The sequence below is a fragment of the Salarias fasciatus genome, chromosome 19, assembly GCF_902148845.1.
Source record: "Salarias fasciatus chromosome 19, fSalaFa1.1, whole genome shotgun sequence".
Lineage (NCBI taxonomy): Eukaryota > Metazoa > Chordata > Actinopteri > Blenniiformes > Blenniidae > Salarias > Salarias fasciatus.
Window position 1 is genome coordinate 10,540,943 of NC_043763.1, and position 19,789 is coordinate 10,560,731.

At 42.9% G+C, this 19,789-nt stretch overlaps 2 protein-coding genes across 3 annotated transcripts in view; one reads left to right on the forward strand and one right to left on the reverse strand.

Moving 5' to 3' along the window:
* The first annotated feature begins 6,783 nt into the window (after positions 1-6,783).
* On the forward strand, positions 6,784-14,704 carry pax9 (paired box 9). The gene is made up of 4 exons (XM_030117407.1): positions 6,784-6,962; positions 7,561-8,175; positions 10,060-10,199; positions 13,663-14,704. The coding sequence occupies exons 1-4, from the start codon at positions 6,959-6,961 to the stop codon at positions 13,915-13,917; spliced, it is 1,014 nt and encodes a 337-aa protein (XP_029973267.1). The 5' UTR covers positions 6,784-6,958; the 3' UTR covers positions 13,918-14,704.
* Positions 14,705-18,077: 3,373 nt separating this feature from the next.
* The window catches only part of slc25a21 (solute carrier family 25 member 21), a 91,860-nt gene continuing 90,148 nt past the window's right edge, over positions 18,078-19,789 (reverse strand). For both annotated transcript variants that reach the window (XM_030117408.1, XM_030117409.1), the window contains one exon: positions 18,078-19,243. In XM_030117408.1, the coding sequence (XP_029973268.1) occupies positions 19,182-19,243 (62 nt within the window). In that variant the 3' untranslated portion in view covers positions 18,078-19,181. The remainder of the gene's footprint in view (positions 19,244-19,789) is intronic.

A 19,789-nucleotide genomic window follows, 5' to 3' on the forward strand; every position in this document is an offset into this window, starting at 1 on the left:
AAAACGGCTATTCTGTTTTCTGTCATTTTGAACCTCCCATGCTTTCATTCTCTCCTGCAAGATGCAAACTTGTAATTAAATGAGCGAAATATCAGAAGGCGGGTGCTTCGTCTTAGTCCCCGCTGACATTACGCGTCGGACCTGTGTTTGTGTGTGAGGATGTTGAACTCTCAGTCTCCGGTAATCTAATAACTTTGTGTAAAAACCTGACGCTGGAGCGCCCGAACCTGACTAATTGCAGGAATGTTTCTGTGCTTATGCGGGGATCTTAATGGATGGGAAATTTAATATAAGCCCGGTCCAGGTATGACTCAACGATTCCTCGCATCTAAAGTGCAGAGGGCGGCGGCGTGGCCTGTATCAACACCCCATTTGCACTTCGCCGCACAAAGGAGACGCCGCGCGTAAAGGCGCAGTAAAGGTGGAGCTCTCTGGGTTTTTTTTTTTCCCAGTGTCCTCGGTCCGGGACAGAGAGGGCTCCAAATTAGGGCGGAATGAAATATTTAATACTAATGGATGCCAGGTGCCAGACGAACAGATGTCAAAGTGATGTATGCTTAAAAGTGTCGTAAATATTGTTTCTTTTTGTCCCTCTCCGCTGAAACCCAGGCCTGGCCTCTGAAACACGAATACGTGCGTCGTTAACCTGCGTTCGTCCTCATTAAGGCCGCACTAAAGGCCGGGGAGAAGTGCTAACCTGCAGAAAGACTTTAAAGGTGTCCCGGCTGCAGAGGTTAGAGCCATCAGGCCTGTTTTAGGAGCGACGGGATTCCAACGAAAAGCTACATATTCAGGATTAATATCGTCCTGTCTTATTATTGACAAACAGCTGGAAGCGCACTCGCGGGTTGGCACGCATTTATGGATGAAAAAAAAAAAAAAAAAAACTGCACGCACACACACCCAGAGTGTGTATCCTGTTGCAGATGTCAGTCAATTCCGGGACAGTTAGCGTGAGATGACAGACCTCCTCCAGCTCCACCGTGAAATAAGAAATCACTGCGCGTCTCCGCAATGAGCCATTAGCGGTGACTGAGATTTCCCCAGAGACCCGACACTGGAAACTCGAACCCGGGGACTTTTTGCACCGGTCTGCCGCGTTTTGCACCACAAAACCAAGTTCAAGTGCGGACCATAAGAAATACTGCTGCGCATTATTGCCTCAGTATAAAGTGTAGAATAGCCTGCGCCTTTTTTTTTTTTCTAATATGGGTCGACGCGCAAGTCAGTGCACTATCCACTAGTTTATAAGCCGGATGCCTTTTTTTTTTCTTTCTGCAACCGGTTTTCAGATCAGAGTCCCTCAGAGTCAAGGTCAAGATTTAATCGCCTGTTCCACTTAAATAATTACAGGCATGAAGTGGATCAGAGTCAGTGCGTCCGAATCCAAATCAGCCCGAATGTTCAAGTTATTTTCTCAAATTCAGATTAAATCCATTCTCACAAAAACACGCTCCGACTTGCAGAATTAATAAAAAATAATAGTAATTATAGCTTAGACTAATTTCAAGGTTAAAACTAAATATAAACAAATTATTTGATTTGAATTAGTAATGCAAGGTGACAACTATAATTTAACTTTAATACGTGCATGTTATAGTACTCGCGTATACGTGGATGCTCGAAAAAAATTAAATCCACTATTTTGTTAACTCCTTGAGTGTATATTTTATTTTTACTCAGATTGACTGAAATTACAAGTCTGTTATTATTCATGACTTGTGCAACAAATTCCGCACTGCCTGGCCAGGAGGTTCGAGCTCTGATGATTTATGTTGGTGTCACTTTTATTTGTTTACCGTTGGATTTGTGGAGAAAACAGAGTTATAAACTGACAGAGAGATCGAAGCGCGAGGAAGGAACTGGTGGGGGAAAAAAATGAAATCTAATGACAAATGTATTCCGTCTCTAATGAATCGGATCAAAGGAGACGGAGATTGATTGTTGATCATCATCATCATCATCATCATCATCATCATCATCATCCTCTCCCGTGACTCATGTATTTGAACAAAACTGTTGTTTTTCAAGCGTGGCATTGGTTTGGTTCCGCTGAAATTAAGTTGTCATAACATCTATTCAGGCTTTATATATTTTGTATTAGTTCGACTACAATACATCGAAATAAAGAGGGAATTTTATGAGCTGCAGCTCCAGAAAAGATAAATTGCTGACCTGGCTCATTCTGCAACACGAAATGCTTACACAAGATATAATTTTATTTTTTATTTCTTTATTGGCGCATATATAAACTGATTACTTTTCACTATAATTTTGATCAGCGTGCATCCAAAAGGAGGCATGAGCAGTGTGAGATCTTTTCGATCAAGATGAACTGAAGTCCGACTGCAGTTATGTCTTTAGAGTTTAGTTGACATCAAAACAGAAATCTACAGACTAGTTTGTGCTGCAGGCTCGTGTCCCCACTTGTCAAAAATGAGGAAATTATAAACAAAAAAGGTGGTGAGGAGCACACATACAGGAGATAGCTGGAGTGGGAGTGCCATCACAGTTTACAATGTGCTGCACACACACTCATGACTTTTCTTGGCACCGTTCAGTTTTCTGTGCTTTGTGTAAATCAGAAGTTTATGCAAAGTCTGTTTTTTTATAGATATTCTAACAAGATAAGACACGTCGAGATTTTTGAAAAGAAAGAAACCAGGAAACATGCATCGTCGTGTTCAGTAACTTGGGACATGTTTTACTTCTACTGTCCTGAAATATCGATAAATCCTTTAATATTTACTATTTTTTTTCCACTTAAAAAAATGAGATAAATGAACACAGAAAATGTATTTTACCTCCGCGGTTCTTCCATGTTTCTCACAATAAACACGATCGAGGAAAGCACCTGAAAGAAAACTGTGATATAAACAAACAAGTGCAGCCAGAACTGAGGAATTTCCACAGCTGTTATAAGTTGAGTTTGCAGCAGAGAGTCTCACTAAATGTTGAAACACAGCTGTGGCCCATGCAAACAATATTGAAAATAAAAAAAAATATATCTAATTGTAGATTTATTAACATTAATCTTATGCTCGAAAGTTGAATATAAATCCATTTTAATTGCTTCGAAGTTTAACTGGATGAAATGTTTATTTCCAAAGTGAGAGAGCGCAACACGTGGAGTGAGGAAACACTGAGAAGCTGCAGGACGAAACTCAAGAAAGGAACTAAAACGACTTCTTTACTGAACACCTTTAGATTGTGGTGAAAGACTTTTTGTTGCGTGATTCAGCACGCACGCTAACAGTGCGCGTGTCTGTGGAATCCTGCAGAATATAACTTGCGTGACTGCATATTGAGGGAAAATGAACGCGCCACAAAAAGTCCTGCAGGAATTGAACTGGAGGTTATTTTAACCCTTTATTAGGAAAGTGACCATATTTGGTAACTCGCGCGTCTCTTTAGTTTTCCTTCTAAACTGTCAAGTTGAATGAAACACTGGAATACAGGAACAAATAGTCGAGTTAATTATAATTTTTAAAGTATTTATTGTAATAGTTTCCCCTTTGCTTTTCAGCAACGCATCTCATATCTCAAACTAAATCTCCTAATTCATGGATTCATCTTACTATTTTGACCAAAACGGCTCCAACAAAAGCAGCACGCAGAGAAAACGATTCCAAATAACAGTATCAATTTTTTAACCTGGATTAAATACTGCCTATCGGTTGTTTTTTAGTATAGAGCAAGTTGTCTTTATAGATAAAGCATATTCAGAGAAGTTGGAACTAGAAAAGAGGAATCATCTTGTTTGAATATAATAGTGCGCCTTTATACTAAATAAAATATAGAAATACCTTTGAACCACACCTTGGGATTCAAACTTTCCATTAACAAACATTTTAATGAATGCATTCTTTAAAAGCAGTGCAAACATGAACACACGTATACAAATCATGTATAGAGATCGGAGCATTTTAATCTACGAGTATTTACTCAGCCTACCTGCAATATGGTTTTGAATGTAAAATGTTGACTTTGAAAAATCTGTCTGTCACACAGCAGCCAGAAGAACAACCGACTGCCTCTAGTCCCTCGAACCAGAGAGCGCATGTTATAAGTGAGGGAAGAAAAAAAAAAGAGGTCGGCCTGTACTGTCTCCTGCAGAGAACATGTCAAAGCTATCGCTTTGCAATTTGTCTTACAAGTGATGCGTTGCGCGCGGGCGGCATGAACAACTCGATTCGACATGGACGATTTTGGGCTTGTGCGCAGTACAGGCGTGTGACAGCCATGTAGAGCGTGGAAATCATGCGTGGAGACTCCGCAATGCTCAAAGGCCTCCAACAAAGGAGAAGAAAGCATCAGCAGCCCCAATGCCTTGAGATCCTTGTCCACATGCTGTACAGGCGCATGCGTAATGTTTACTATAAAATATGGACGGTGAACGTTTTTTCTCCACTTTTGGTATCCCTTTGAGTTATTGTTATTATATTATTATTATTATTATTATTAATAATAAAAGCATTCTCATTGATGTGATTATTTGCAGCAATTTCCTGCGCGCAATAATCTCATCACTCGTCTGAGTGGATGCGGAATTATGTACAATTATTCCCATACTCAGCAGTTCTAACTTGCATCCAGCGTTTCAGTGCTAACATTTCCCAGTTGCTGCGTGATGTCATTAATCAAATAAACGTGGATAAAGAAGTGGAAAACTGGCGATGGCGACCCGCTGTGCCTGCAGCTTTCAGTTATCACCACGTTGGACATCGATTCTCTCACAAAAGGAGGGCTTGAAGCGCGTGCTCTGACACACACGCACAAAAAAGGCGAAGATGAAGCGGATTGAGGAGACCTTTGATCCCTCATTACTGACCTTTTGTTATTTCAGCCAGCAGAGGCACCTCAGCTGAAACAGGCAGAGCGCATTGCTGCGCCGTAAACATTGTCCTTTTACGCATTAGTGGCCTGAGAGCAGGGCGGGTGGGGTGGGCAGGTGGGGGCGCAGGACATGATGCAGGGATGTTTTAAAAAGTAAATTAACATTTGGCGAGAAATAAAAAAAAGATCGTGATATTAAAAAATAAAAATCTAGAAAAGATTAAGTTGCGGTTTTTTTTTTTTAAAGGTGCGCCCTCGATTTAGTGTTGGCGCGCAGGTTCACGCTCTAATCTGTTCCGTTTCATGAAGAGATTTACCCCATCCTGAGAAAAAAGGTGGGAAAGCTAAACAAAATGCACCATGCTTACCCTCCAGTATCCAGCCCTCACAACTCTGCGTGCTGAAACAAATACCGGGGGAGACTTTGTGTACATTTTCGCCCTCAAAGCTGCTCCGGGTGTTTAATGTCAGCGGAGGTTTTCAGCAATATTCCTAATTGCGCGGCTGTACAGGAGTGCCTTTTGATGTTTACATGCACGCTGATCCCTGCAGATTGCAGGGAGATGAAGGTCAGTCATGCGCCGTGGCCTTTTTAAAATATGACACGCGAAAACCCAAAGCATGTGTCAAAATGGGGAGAGGGCGAGGGGGCAAAGTTATGGCGTGTGTTTGTTTCTTGTGTCGGGAAGCAACAAATCTTTCTTATTGCTTGCAAGTGGGGTTTCTGTACAGCGAGTGCATGTATGCTGAGGCAGTAAAGCTCGAAATAATCCCTTTGTACGATATTAGTCTGCAAACTATGATCCAGAAAGGCAATTATGGAAAAGGTTAAGGAATAAAATGCAATTATTTTATCACATAAGGGCTCGAGAAGCCTGAGAGGGATTAACGTTTGCTATACATAATTGGCCTAAACAGGCTGTGCTTGGCCTGTCCGGCGCAAAGCCTGACTGCAACTCCAAGGAAGATATCGTTAAAAATACCTAAATTAATATGGTTTAGTTAGATCAACACATTGAAGAGATGTACCGTTCGTTTTATTTGCGTCCAAATGAATGAAATTTTAAATGTAATTGCATCATAGTGAAACTGGCTGTGGCTTAACTCTCATTTTCAAACTTCATGAGTCGACATTTTTTGTTCTCCTAAAGGTTAAACATCTTCATCGCGTCATTTCCAGCTTCAAGTATTCGCTTTCGGTGTATTTTACAAAACCTACCAGTCCGAGCTTGGTGCGTAAATGAGAAAATAAATGAACGTGTGCGGCAAAAAAAATAAAAGGGGAAAAGACTGATGGTCCTCAAGTGCAGAGAGATACCATTTACAAAGCTCACTGAGCCAATTCACATTACTCAAAAGCAATCATTCATTTCCTCCCATTTTCTTAATGATGCCATTTAAAAGGCTGAGATGAAGTGGAGCGTGAAGTCCTTCAAAGTCAGACACTCAAGGTAAGATGACTCTTTTATTAGATTCTGATCATTCTAATAGGGGAAACATCTAAAATAAAACCTATGGAGGCTTAAGGAGATTTAAATAGAGATATTTGCAGACTTGCTAAAGGTGTATGTTTTCCAGTGATGGCCATCACCTCATCTTATAACATCTTTTTATTCAGCGCCACATCAGTGCTGAAAGGGAAAACATGTGATCCACAGTCTTGATATATCGATATACTCACCCTATCTGTCTGAAAAACAAACGTGTTCATGGTGGCACATCCCGAGTTTCCCCCTCTGATGGGAGAGCAGGACGGGGAGGAGGACGGAGGGTGGGCAGTGTGGCGGGGAGTGGGGGAGATCTCCGCCGAACTGTCATGTCAAACTTCTGGACCAATCGCGTCGCCGCTTCGTGGAGTCTCGAAAGTGGGATAGGGGATCTGGGCCAATGGGCGGCCGAGAAACTGTGGAAGCCCTGCCTCTGGATTTCAACAGATTGAAATGTAAGCCTGTCTCCGGCGCCGTCAGGAAACAGATCGAGAATTTTGTTCCTCTTGTTCCTTATCGCACAAGAAGATTATTCTTGGAGGCGATTTTGCACGGTGGGCACGCTGGACGCGGAGCAGGATCTACGCAGGAGGCACAAACCGGACACCGTATTCTTCTTTTGCGGCTTTAACGCGATGGGTGAGTTCATGTGAGATTTCCTTTTTTCTTTTTCTGGACAGGGATGCGGCGATCGGTTCGAGCCGCTGCAATGTCCGGCGAAATACCGCCCGCCTGTCACTTCTGACGCCTGCGTTTAGCTGTTAATCCAGAGGAAAGAAAGCAGGCGGAGTGAATTATTCCGAGGCTGTTACGCACGAGTTTGGGCGCTCACCGCCCGGCATCCCTGAGAAGTTCAGAGTGACCCTGCAGAGTTTCATATACGTGGTCATTTAAACCCCAATAACACAGAACTAAATGTGGTAATTTAAGGTGAACGACTCGGTAAAAGAAGTAAATCATAAAAAATAATATGTCCATGACAGCAATTATGTGCATTTTGTAAACTCTTTTAGATTTGATCAGGCCTAAATGATACGGTTTCAATTGTTAAAACTTGCAGTGATATTTTTAATGGTTAACCTGTTATATGCGATATTATTTTGTAATTACTTCCTATAAATAAATATGACATTAACAGAGGGTTTAACCTGAAGCGCTGGGTGTGCAGTGGGCCTGTCTGGTTGCCTAACCCCCGTCTCATTTGTTGTGCCCTTGTGTGTTTTGTTTTTGACACCAGAGCCAGCCTTCGGTGAGGTGAACCAGCTCGGCGGTGTTTTCGTAAACGGCAGGCCGCTCCCGAACGCCATCCGGCTCAGGATCGTGGAGCTGGCCCAGCTCGGGATTCGACCCTGTGACATTAGCAGGCAACTGCGCGTCTCGCACGGCTGCGTCAGCAAGATCCTGGCCCGGTACAACGAGACCGGCTCCATCCTCCCGGGGGCCATCGGAGGCAGCAAGCCGCGGGTCACCACACCCACCGTGGTCAAGCACATACGGACATACAAGCAGAGGGACCCGGGGATTTTTGCCTGGGAGATCCGGGACAGGCTACTCGCCGACGGGGTCTGCGACAAGTTCAACCTCCCGTCCGTCAGCTCCATCAGCCGGATCCTCCGAAACAAGATCGGGAACCTGTCCCAGCAGGGTCAATACGAGTCGGGCAAGCCGGCGCCTCACCCTCCGCCGCAGCCGGCGCTACCCTACAACCACTTGTACTCATACCCGACGTCCAAAGTGCCCACCCCCCCTGGCATGCCCACCCTCCCCGGACACATGGCCATGCACAGAATATGGCCTTCCTCGCACTCTGTAACAGATATTCTGGGGATACGGTCTATTACAGAGCAACAAAGTAAGCATGGCTGCACGGAGGGCGGTTCCATTTGTTTATTGCACTACATCTAACTCACTTTTGAAGGGTTTTTTTTACGCAACACTGTGAATGTGTGTGAGTGCATGAGGGTGTTTTTTTCCCCTTTGAGCTGGTGTGTTTAGAACCGAGTTTTATAGGCCCCCAAAAAGTAAAGACTGGAGCAGAGAGAAGCTAAAGGCCTCTGCGAGGAAGGAAAGGCTAAATGCTATTTGACCTGCCTGCTGATATTGATTTGAAGGGGAGGCAGGTTAGTTCAGAAACAGATGGTCCAGCTCGGCCTCGGCAACAATTAGGAGGCGGATATTAGAGGGGAAAGAAAGGCGGTTGGATGGAGTGTATCAGAATGCTCGCCGTGACTCGGCTGCAGTGTTTTTCTGCATTTGGAGGGAGTTTTCTGCGCGTTTGTCCTCCGTGCCACATGCAGGTCTAGGCCCGGAGAGTGAGCTCTGTGCTCACCACGACCGCAACTGTTTTGGAAACAGTGAAACAGGATCCGGCATAAATCAGTGTTAATGGTCGCCTCGGTTGTGTGAGAGGGGTTTTCTGAGAGCTTGTTTTCCAGTGGCGGAGGGGGGGAAGCGTTTCAGTCCGTTTTTTCGCCGTCAGGACTCGGGGCGATCGCGCAGGACGTCCCCGGCTCCTCTCGGCTCTCACCGCCATACGAAAACTTAGGTCGGAGAATCTAAACAAGTCGATGGAAGGCACATCTCCTCGAGGAATCACAAGGGGAGGAATGTGTTACCAAAGGCCGCCTTTCTAAACAATTTATGCATTTCCAAATTATTAGCAGATGTTTGTGGCAAGTTTCTGAACGCTGGATTAAGGTTTTAAGTAGGCCTGCGTTTGTTGACGTGCGAGCTGATTTGCACTGAAGTGATTTCCCCAGTCAGATATATTTAAATGCTGAATTTGAGACTCTTACAAACGTTGAAATACTCGTGGCAATTATGTCATATATATGTACTTTTACGCGCACGGGACTACACGCATTTAAAGGCCATATATGAAAAAAAAAAACTTCCGTGCGTAATTTCAAGCGATCACAAAAATACATTTTCAGTATGTGCGGTGGGCATTTTGTTTAAATCTCCTTATTGAGTTATGGAATCGGCAGGATTGTTTTCACTCCCGTAAACACAGGGAACTTTGTAAAGTATCCATCACGCACGAAAAGGACGGAGACGGTGAGAGTAAATCTAATTTGCGCCCGACAGGAAGACGATTTGGTGGTCTTAAATGTCCCCTGGCCCACCAGAGAGTCGACTCACTTTAACCGTCTTCGAGCGAACATCAGTCTTCATTTGATCTTCAAGAGAAACTAAAACATTCAATCTAAACACGTTCAGGGGGAAAAAATACAGGTATTTTCGCTTCTTTAGTGTTCACTTTGCTCTTTTATATCCCCAACTGGAAAACACATTTTAATAGATTAATGGTGAAATATAAAACATGAGGGGAAGGCAGAAAAACACACTTATATTTAAGATTGTCGGAGTTACAAATATTGGTAATTCTAACAATGGACATTATCAAATTCGTATATGTCGAGGGTCGGTGGTGTTTTTGGCCTGATTAAGGAAATCAGTCCAGAGAGGTTTTACGCACACGAGGCGTTTGACATGTATGCCAAGTTGTGCGTCAAATGACAAATGACCGTGCTTCAGTGCGAAATGTCACAGGGTTTATTGTCTTATGCAACCTGGCTAACCTGTGGCTGATGGATGCATGAGTAACAGCGGCCTGAGTCGGACTTTTCTTTCTTTTTTGTTTTTTTTTTTTTTTGTTTTGTTTTTGCTCTCCTCATCCTCAGAAACTCCTTCCTGATTCACCTCTCTTCTCTTTCTTTTTTTTTCTGCCCACCAGTTAGTGACAGTCCATCCTTTTCCAGCGCCAAACTAGAGGAATGGGGCGCTATAAACAGGACTAATTTCCCACCAGCAAGCTCTCCACTAGTCAATGGCATGGATAAACCGCATTTAGAACCTGACGCAAAATACGCACAGGTAAAAATGGACACCTCTTATCTTTTTTTAACCTCAAATGCATCACGAGTAAAAACCGCCTGTGCAGACCTTTGACACTAATATAACTGCAACCTTGAGTTGTTTTATTTTATTTTATTACATTCTAAGAATTATTTGGAATAGACATTTTCAGTTTAGCAGTATTAACACACTCAATTTGGTTTTGAAAGTAGTTAAGTTTATTTTTTTTTTAATGTAACTTCTTTTTTATTTTATTTTTAATTGATAGTGAGCACTTCCTGTTCCTGGTCAGTCATTTTATGAGTCATTGTAGCAACATTTCTTTAATAATATGTCGTGGTATTGTTAAATTACCCGTTTTGTTTTAGCAGTTGTAGTATATTTGCAGTGAGACACAACCCGGACCCGTAAGTCACAGCAAACAAGGAGAGCGCATGTTGCGAATCTTTCGATAAATCACTGCAACATCCATTACTTTCGTGGGCTTGGTTTGTACGCTGCGTTCAATACCCGAGTCCACCCAGTGCGCACAGAAAACAAGCTACGAAGGCGTCATGCGTTTGGTTTAATCGACTTTCTAGGAGAAACTTCAAGTCACCGGCCTGACAGGCAGGCCTGAGCCTCCAAGATCTGAAAACTAAAATATCGAGCAGTCAATGGAGGGACTCATCAATGCAGGCTTTGATATGTTTTCTTCCCAAATTTCAATTATTTTAATTAAAAGTTGAAATTAAAGACATTCCTTTAAGTTTGACATGGATTGGCTTATTTATTTTACACTTGTAGGTTCTTCAAAGATTTTGATTGTAGTTTTTCCAACGCAGTTAACTAATGAAAGGTCATCGCCTTTGTAGATGAATGCTTGCTTATTCTTTTTTTCCACCGTTAGATTTTGATTGGGCGTGCGATTGTCATCACTAAGAGAAAACGTTTCCACGCTGCAACATATTTTGCTCACTTTATCATCGCAAAGAAAAGCCCATCCGGTACCGCGAGATTAGGAACGCTTAAAGTGGACACAATAGCTGTCTGAGCTCAAAGCTTTACAAAAACACAGGCGAACCATTAAATGAAGAAAATGACTCTATAAATTACAAGGTTTACGGCATGAAAAACAAAGTATGGTGAAGCGAGAACTGTTCCACCAAAAGAGGGGATTAACCGTGCCTTTGTCGCTGCACATTTTACGCACGCTGACTGCGAAGATCTAATGTTAAATAGGCCAACACTCTGTGTTTGTGAGGCAAACAGTCGTGCAAAGAGAGCGATGTCATGCAACAGGGATCGGGTTCAATGGTGGTGACAGAATGATTCCCAAGTTTTCATGCAACAAAACACTTTGCGCACAAATACAGAATAAAACCCCCGTTAAAGGAACAGGCCAAGAATATTTTTTTTTCATTTCATAATCCCCCCTTAAAGTTGTCTCTCAGTGCAAGTGAAAACCCAAGTCGGACAGCGAAACGTTTAGAAGATGATTTTATTTTCGTCCAACATCAAGAGGCCCAAATCACATGCATTTATTTTTCCTATAACGCCAAAAGTCTGCGGTCGGGAACATGTGGCCCATAGGCGCGTTTCGGAGGCCAAAGCGGGCAGATGCACCCATGGGACGCTCAGGATTTTTTTTTTCTTCCTCGGGAAGAAGAGGAGCATCATTAAAAAAGATTTAAGGCTCAGTCAGGAGTATCGTGCAACGCACGGTTGAGTCCGATTTGGTCACGAAAACAACCGAAATAACCGAAGCAATCAGTCAAAAACGCATTTACTCTCAAATTGCGATTTGTAATTATAGTTAAATAAGTTCTATATAAATGAATATATCTCCGTGAAAGCATTTTGCTCTTTAATGATTGGATCTTTTATTTGAAATATAAAGCGCAGAGGATCAATCAGAATTTTCCTTCAAGTTGAAAACGCGTTTTTTTTTTTATAAAGCAATTCTTGCATTGGATTCTTATAAAAAGAAAATAATTAGTCATTATTCACATTGATGGGTTAAACAATTTAATTGAAATCTGGCCTGTGGCTTTTAAATAGCAAAATAAACTTAGAATAATAAAGGTACATACTTCTCTTAATTTCACAATTAGTCATGTTAAATTTGCATGAAATGGATCCATTGATGGACAAATAATAGAGATAGTGGACAAATGATACACTCAGGTACAAGAAAAGTGCCAAAAACACACCCTTTGCAAACCTTTCTAATATGTTTAATTTGTGTGAAACAGGTGTTGATTTAACTTTGTGGTCATTTCTGCAGTGAGAGGTGTTTCTCTGGTAATGGATTGTATTTTACTGAGGGGGGGGGGGGGTCTTTCCTGGTGTTTTGCATATGTGTAGCTGTGTGGTTGTGTGTGGCGCTTTTCACAAGTGGAGGATGAGATAATATTTGGGGAAATGTTTAACTGTTTGAATTATGTCACAATGGGAAGTTTGTACAGGTTTCAGTGGGGTATGAATCACCGTCTCGAAATCAAGGGGGGGGGGCAGCAAACAAATGGCCGTGAGACACCCACCCTCACCAGGCTCAGACCCTCAGACACCCGCAGGCCCGGGCGCAAACACACACACACACAAACCCGGCTTCTTTTCTGTACACTCATGCTTTATAATCACCACAAACGTCAGTTTAGAGGATAATTCTTCAGATCCATTTTAAAGGAGCAGTCAGTCACTCCGTCACTCAAGCAAGTCTGTGAAAATATGTCTGAGGAACAGAAAAGATCTCAAACGGAGGAATAATTCTCAGTAGTCGCAGACCACCCAGGAACAGAAATTCGGCCTCCCTTGCTGAAATACTTGGGCGAATTCCTCAAGTTAAGTCCTGTCGTCGTGCCAGAGAAGTAAAGCCCATTCATGCTTCGAACCCTGCGCTTGCCTCATTCTCTATCATATTTCCCCTCTTCCTGCCTTTTCACTCTCAATCTATCATGACATCTGTTTTGCGGCGCCCCCAACCAGCGCGTCTCCCATCGTCTGGCGTGGTGTATCAGCGCCGCTGGAGAAACGTCCACTTCCAGCTAGAAAACAAGGCCCAAGCACTCAAGGGGCAATCATGCATGTATGGTTTTTATACTTGTTTAATATGTTCCAGGGTCAGGAGAGCGCATAATTGATCATTCATACTTTCATCAAAACTGGGAAAATGGGATTTTTATGTGGTGGCTGTGAAGCCAGAATTCCAGTCTGCTGTTTGCAATTCAAAAAGCATCACTTTTGCCCTGTGACACAGCGGGCCTCTGTGTTTTCTTCCTGTTAGCACAACTTGCTTGTGTGCCTACCTAGTGGGGGTCTCATCACTGAGCGCCAGTGGAAGTCCTCCTGAAGGGTTTATGCTCAGCATTTAGGAAGATATTTATCCCACTGAGCGAGAACACACATTAAAAATAACTGACATTTCTACGACACTAAAAAGCACTCAAGTTGAAGATGTTGACTCTGTAATCTAATTTTCTCCCCCGACTCTCCTCCCCAGACGCCGAATGGATTGCCCACAGCGAACAGCTATGTCACAGCGCACAGCATCCCTCCCTACCACCCTCCCACCCGAGTGTCACCCTACATGGGGTACAGCGCCACCACGTCGGCCTATGTGACCGGAGCCACATGGCGTCCGGGCAGTGGCAGTGCTCTATCTCCCCACAGCTGTGACATCTCCGCCCCGCTGGCCTTCAAGAGCGTGACGGCCAACCGCGACGCCGTCCACCCGGTCGCCGCCTCGGCGCTGTGAAGCCGGGCCCCTTCCGCAGACCGGCGGGAGTCAAGGGGGGAGGGTGGGGACGAGAGGACGGGGGGACGCCGCCGCGCTCGACCTGCCCCCCACCCCCCGTGGCTTCGTCTTGTGCTCACCGCCACCCCTCTCGATGAAGGACTCGGCCCCAGGACCCAGATTTGTGCCTCGGAGTGTGACACACACTTCCGCCCTCTCCCACCTCCCGAGCTAGACACAGTCAGACGAAAACACACGAGGAATAAGCCGTCTGTCGATCTTCACAACAAACTTGTTGTCTAAAAGAACTTGCGGGACAGGTGCTCAGGAGGACTGAAAGACTGCGACTCCATCCATCAACAGAACTCCTCTCAGATTCTTTACGGCACACTCCTGCAAATGCCTTCGGGGTAATGTATATCTTCATGAATATGCAATCAAAGAAAAGGGGGAAAAACATTGCATTAGTGTTTCAGGGTGCTTAATATTTGCTATTGTTTTTTTTTTTTCCTGTTTTTTTAATGTTTGTATGCTTTTGTTGTTGGTTCTGATTTGATAAAACTGTCGTATGGAGCATCGTTTCACCACTTCTCTAAAAATGTAGCCTGTGCAAGAGCTCCAGAGAGAAGCTTATTTATTAGATTAAGGTACGTTGAATGAAGTGCAATTAGCCTGACAGAAAGCATGGAAACCTCCTCGCACATGTAGACAAAATTGGCATTGGTCTTATGTTGGAGTTTAGAGCATTAACAATTGACAAATGTTGCACAATGAAATTGAATGTATCTTATTAAATTGTTTGGCTGTTTTTTTTTGGTTTTCATGGAGTTTGCTGGCTGTGTCAGGGGACTTTTTGTTTTTTTTTTTTGTTCACTTTAAGGCCTCTCCTTCTGCCTCACTCAGACCTGCTTTACATGAGCAGGAAACCGCTTTTCATAAAGGGGGGGGGGGACCCAACGTGCGCTTGCAGGGCCTGCATTTTATATTACCCCGAGCCACGGCTCACTAACAGAGTTCATCAAAATGCTTTGAGCGCACACAGTTGTCACCACATAAAGCAATTATTTTAAAATCCTCCACACATTAAAAATAAGCACATATTGATACATGTGTTCTCACCTTATTACATTTAGTGCTGCTCTTTATGCATTCGTTAAAAATATATGCCTGGGTTTGCATTTTAAAGAGATGAAATTCCTCTGCATTTGGAATAATTGATCATGAAGAAGTCTTCACAGTTTTTAGTGACCATATGAAGTAATTCTTTAAAAATAATTTTGATTTAAATGTCCTTATCTTATTAAGTTTTAAGTTTTTCGTGCATATAACACTCCTGAAAATTAGTTGTGTAGCTTAAAGTAAATCGAGTTAATATTTCTCTACAATTTGTTGTTTTGAAATAGTTTTGGCATATAAAATGTTTGTTACTGACATTTCCCATAAAATATTTTATTCAATAAATTATATTTAATGTATTCCCACAATACTATATCGAGCTAAGCTCATAAAGCAGTTTTTTTTATTTATACAAGAAAAAAGTCTGAATTATAAATAATGAAATATGACATTATACTCAAAATGTTTTCTAATGAATGTGAAGTGAAATGACCAAATGCAACCCTTATTTTGAAATTATAGACTTCTGTTTCTCTCTTTTGCTTTAATATGGCATTTCTTTATTTTTTTACTTTAAACAGCCGAGGTCTTCTATGCTCAGGTTATGTGGAAGAAACAGTAAATCAGAGCATCACTGTTGCGTAAAAATGTACATCTGAGGGCCAAAAAACTCGCAGCCTCCTGGGATTGAGGTGGAGTCCACCTACAGTCGGGGAGCCACAAATAGGCTGACTGGCCTGCGGTCTGGAGGTCATCAGACATGTGACCCACAGGCGAACCTTCAGCGACCACAGACGGGCCGAGCAGGGCTCCGTGTGTTCATCACAAAAGAAAAAGCACACGGGCCGGCTGACAAATGACATGTTTGCAAAATGGTTACAAAAAAAAAAAAAAAAACTTTCTGCAGAGTATTGAGGGGGGGGAAACTGTGGTGTGATAAATTACGAGCAGCAGCAGCAGCAGCAAGCCCCGTCTAGCCCTGCAGTGGAAACCAGAGCCGAGCGCCAGCGTGGACGCGAAGCCGCGCTCTGATGGTTCGATAAAAGCTGCTCACCTGCTCTCTCACCCCGTTGCTGAGGGTGCATGAGGTGGTTGCTTCTTCTCCTGTAAACACCCCCCCCTCCCCCTCCCCTCACATGTGACAGTGTCAACAGTCCTCCCCATGCAGGAGCTGATTTGACTTGGAAAGCACTCTTCCCCGCATCCAGTGGTCACGGACCGTTGCTCAGGGATCGTAATGTTTCTCTGACTGTATGTGAACCACATCACAGGGACGTGATGATCATACACTCACAGCACCAGCCGGCAGCCCTCACAGCCACTCTTATTTATTTATTTTTTTTTACCGTCCACCATTCATCACAAAGAGCAAATGATAGCTCAGTCTCTGAGTGGCATGAAAGGGTCGTTACATGCCCCGTGTTTTTTCTGTTTCACTTCAGCCTACACACAACAAGGCCAAACAACTTTTCCTTTCAACTACATGAACTGCACAGAGTCTTGTTAGTCTCCTCTGACTCACGCTCCAGAATTAAAATGTGGTCGTCTTAATTGACACCAGTGTTTGAAAAAAAAAAAGAAAAAAGAAAGAGAAACAGTGTGTTTTCTAGACAAAGCTTCTTGAAAGTCTAATAGATCATTCTCTTGAAGTTATATGTTGGTGAATTTTATGGAGGTGAAGTCTAAAAAAGCAAAGTTTTAAAAATAGGGGCAGGACACGTGTTTATAATTAATTATGTGGAGTCTGACTTCAGTGTCATATGGTTATCTTTACTTCTCCACATGCAATCAGGAACAAGACAGCCATTTGCTGAGTAACACTGAGCAGAGAATGTAACGCTGGCCGAATACAGGACTTCGTGTGTGTTTCTGCTCAACGCACATTTTTAAAAGAAGCTGACAACAGCCAGAATGTTTTCTTAATGTCTTAAAACAACAGCGCTGAGCAGACAGGTGAGTGAACAGGAAGAAAAAAAAGAGAAAAGCGCAGCGTGTTTGGAAAGTCACGTCTGCTGACGTGTCTGTTTGTACGCGAGCACGGCTCACTGCTTTTTACACGGCCGGTGAATTGTGGGTACTCTAATATCACTATTATATTAATCACGAGGGGGAATTTGCATTGGGAACGACAGGTAAAGCGCCCTGCCCAGATTGCCGGCATGCCAAAGCCGGAGCCACTGAATTGAAATGTTACAGATGAAGATGGGGGAGGGATACATGGAGAGAGTGTGAAGGACCTCGGGAGATTCTCGCAGCTGAAGATTTATGATCTTTGCCGTATTCACGGAATTCAGGTAAAGGGTGGCTCCGCTGCCTAGCTACCTGCACATGTTGCAAGCTGTCAGGTCTGAAACAAACACACACGTTCAGCGCTCCATTACGGAAAGGACAGGTTAGGCGCTTACAATTCCATCAGTCTGCAAGCCGCAGTTGTTAGTCTGTCACCACAGGCCCCTGGGCAAAAAACCAGGAGCTGCTCCGCTTTGGCAGGCAGCAACTCCCACATTAATGATGACTGTCAAATGCCAACGTGGCTGAGTATAAGCTACTACCAGATGAGGTTAAGATGAGTCTCCTTCCAGCAGCCGGTAGCCACCGTGCCTCCGGCTGTGCAACAGGTGTGTGAATATGTTTGCATATTTGTCTAAGAGGTGGACTGGCAGAAGGAGGGATCCTAAGTGGTAAACCCCCCTCGGATCCTGCAGCCCTATTTGAATTTCTTGAGCTTGTTGTTTTTGCTCGAACTGGAGCTGCGCTCAGGCACCGCGGCTCCTCGCCACAGAGACGGCGCAGACTGACACTCGCTTGGCTAACGCAGCGTCTTCAAGCTGACAGCTTCTCAAACAACAAAGTTCCCCAACTAGCGGGATGACAACAAGGAGGGTGATGAAATGGTAAACTGAGGGAAGGCGATATCCTTATGGCCATGCCAAGCCGAAAGTCTTCCAGTGAAGATAAACATGAAGCAACACAAACCTCCTGTTACACGACACACACACCAGTGAGTGAACCGGCTCTGCTGCACACACACACACGTACACATATACACAGAGAAGAAACAAATATGTAGTTTTAATGTGTTTTATTGTTTGAACAAATACATGAAGCTTTGAATTTCCAATTAAAACAATGTCTTATCAATCCGAGCCCGAAAACATTCGGATGCTAAAAAAAAAACCTCAAAACGATCCAAAAGGACATCAAATATCAGCAAATCCAAAAATATTTATTAAAATAACCTGCAGCGTGGTCTCAGCACGTTAGTGTTTTGTTTGTTACTATTCCTGCAGTTTGATGCGCTTGAGCGTCTCTTCAAGGCTCAGTATTGATTGTGGTGACAGCAGACAGCAGTTAAAATTAAAAACTATAGACATGTGCATCAACCCGATGCTGTAGTGAAGGTTATTGTGTATATTGTTGCTTTGATGGTCTTTTAACGGGACATTTTACAGATAGAAGGGATGGAGATCAGATACATTCCCCTGCAGCGACAGAATGGGAAATATAGTCTTTCCTTGTTAGTTTTGGGTGCCTATAAACATCTTAAAATAAAAGTTTAAGCTCAATTTCATTAAGTCATGAAGAATCTCAAAGGCAAAGTCAATTGCTATTAAATCTGTGTCCATTAAGAAAATGTTAGTAACAGAATCTGCTGCTCCAAAACTGTGAGGGTGTGTCAAGAAAAGTCAGACAGTGCTGGAAACAACACCCAACAAAGTCGGGGGGGAAAAAAATGTGTCTGTTGTTAAAACGTCTCAATTCACACCACTTAGAGGAACACGGAGAAACACACACAGAGCTGAACAAAACCGTTTAGAATTAAAAAAAAAAATCTTTACTTTATGTAAGACTTTGTTGTAAATTAGAGAGAATCACTCAGACAACTGGTTAAGCTGAACTCATAAAACAAAGAAAGATGTTTTCGCTTCTATTCTTCAAGTACAAACATCGACTTAAAGATGCTGACGTGCGGAAAGTGTGAAATACATTGCTGGTTTGATCATTTTTTTAAATATGCGTTTTGTGTGATGAAGATAAAGTCTTTGGTCTGATGCTACTCAGTCAGCTGGTCGAGTCCAGTGTAGTCAGCTACTAGTCAGTCATCATTACTGGTGATAAGATGCATTTCAAAAGGCAACATTTTAGGTTTCCTCGTCTGTTTTTGTTTGTTACCAGTTTCTCTGAAGCCATCCAGACACATACTCATAGACCAACAGCATCACAGCTCCACCTGCAACAGAACAGAGACGTCAATCGTTCAACCTTCTCTACATCCAACTGTTCAGAAGGTAACTGGAACTTAAAGATGAGGCCTGGCAGTACGCCGTGTGAGATGCTATTGAATGTCAAACAGTCCAAAATACGGTGAAACATACAGGATTATTCCATAAAGAAATGTGGAAAAAATGCTTCATAAAATGGTTGGTTATTTTGCATTGTGCAAAAAAACAAAATCAAAAATTATGAATAGGTCACATAAAAAAAGAACAAATAACTGGTTGGATTGATTAAGTGGTTTTCAAAGTGTGGGATAGGACCACCAGAGAGCTACAGGGGGGGCGATGCCTCTTCCTGGCTTGGTTTCCCACCATGATCAAACCAATAGATGGATGCTAAAACTGTTACAACAGAATTTGTTGCAGTAGCAGGCTATGTATAAAAAAATGACCAGATTTCAAATCAAAAACATTTAACAAGCATGAGAAGAGTTTTTGTTTTACAGCCTATAGATCCCAACAGCCGCTGACAATTTTATCTTATAATGTGAAAAGATTAG

Bases quoted from the DNA above. Each gene is read 5' to 3' on its own strand.
- pax9 (XM_030117407.1), top strand. The intron at 8,176-10,059 runs GTAAGCATGGCT...TCTGCCCACCAG, and splicing joins GTCTATTACAGAGCAACAAA to TTAGTGACAGTCCATCCTTT. The intron at 10,200-13,662 runs GTAAAAATGGAC...TCTCCTCCCCAG, and splicing joins CTGACGCAAAATACGCACAG to ACGCCGAATGGATTGCCCAC.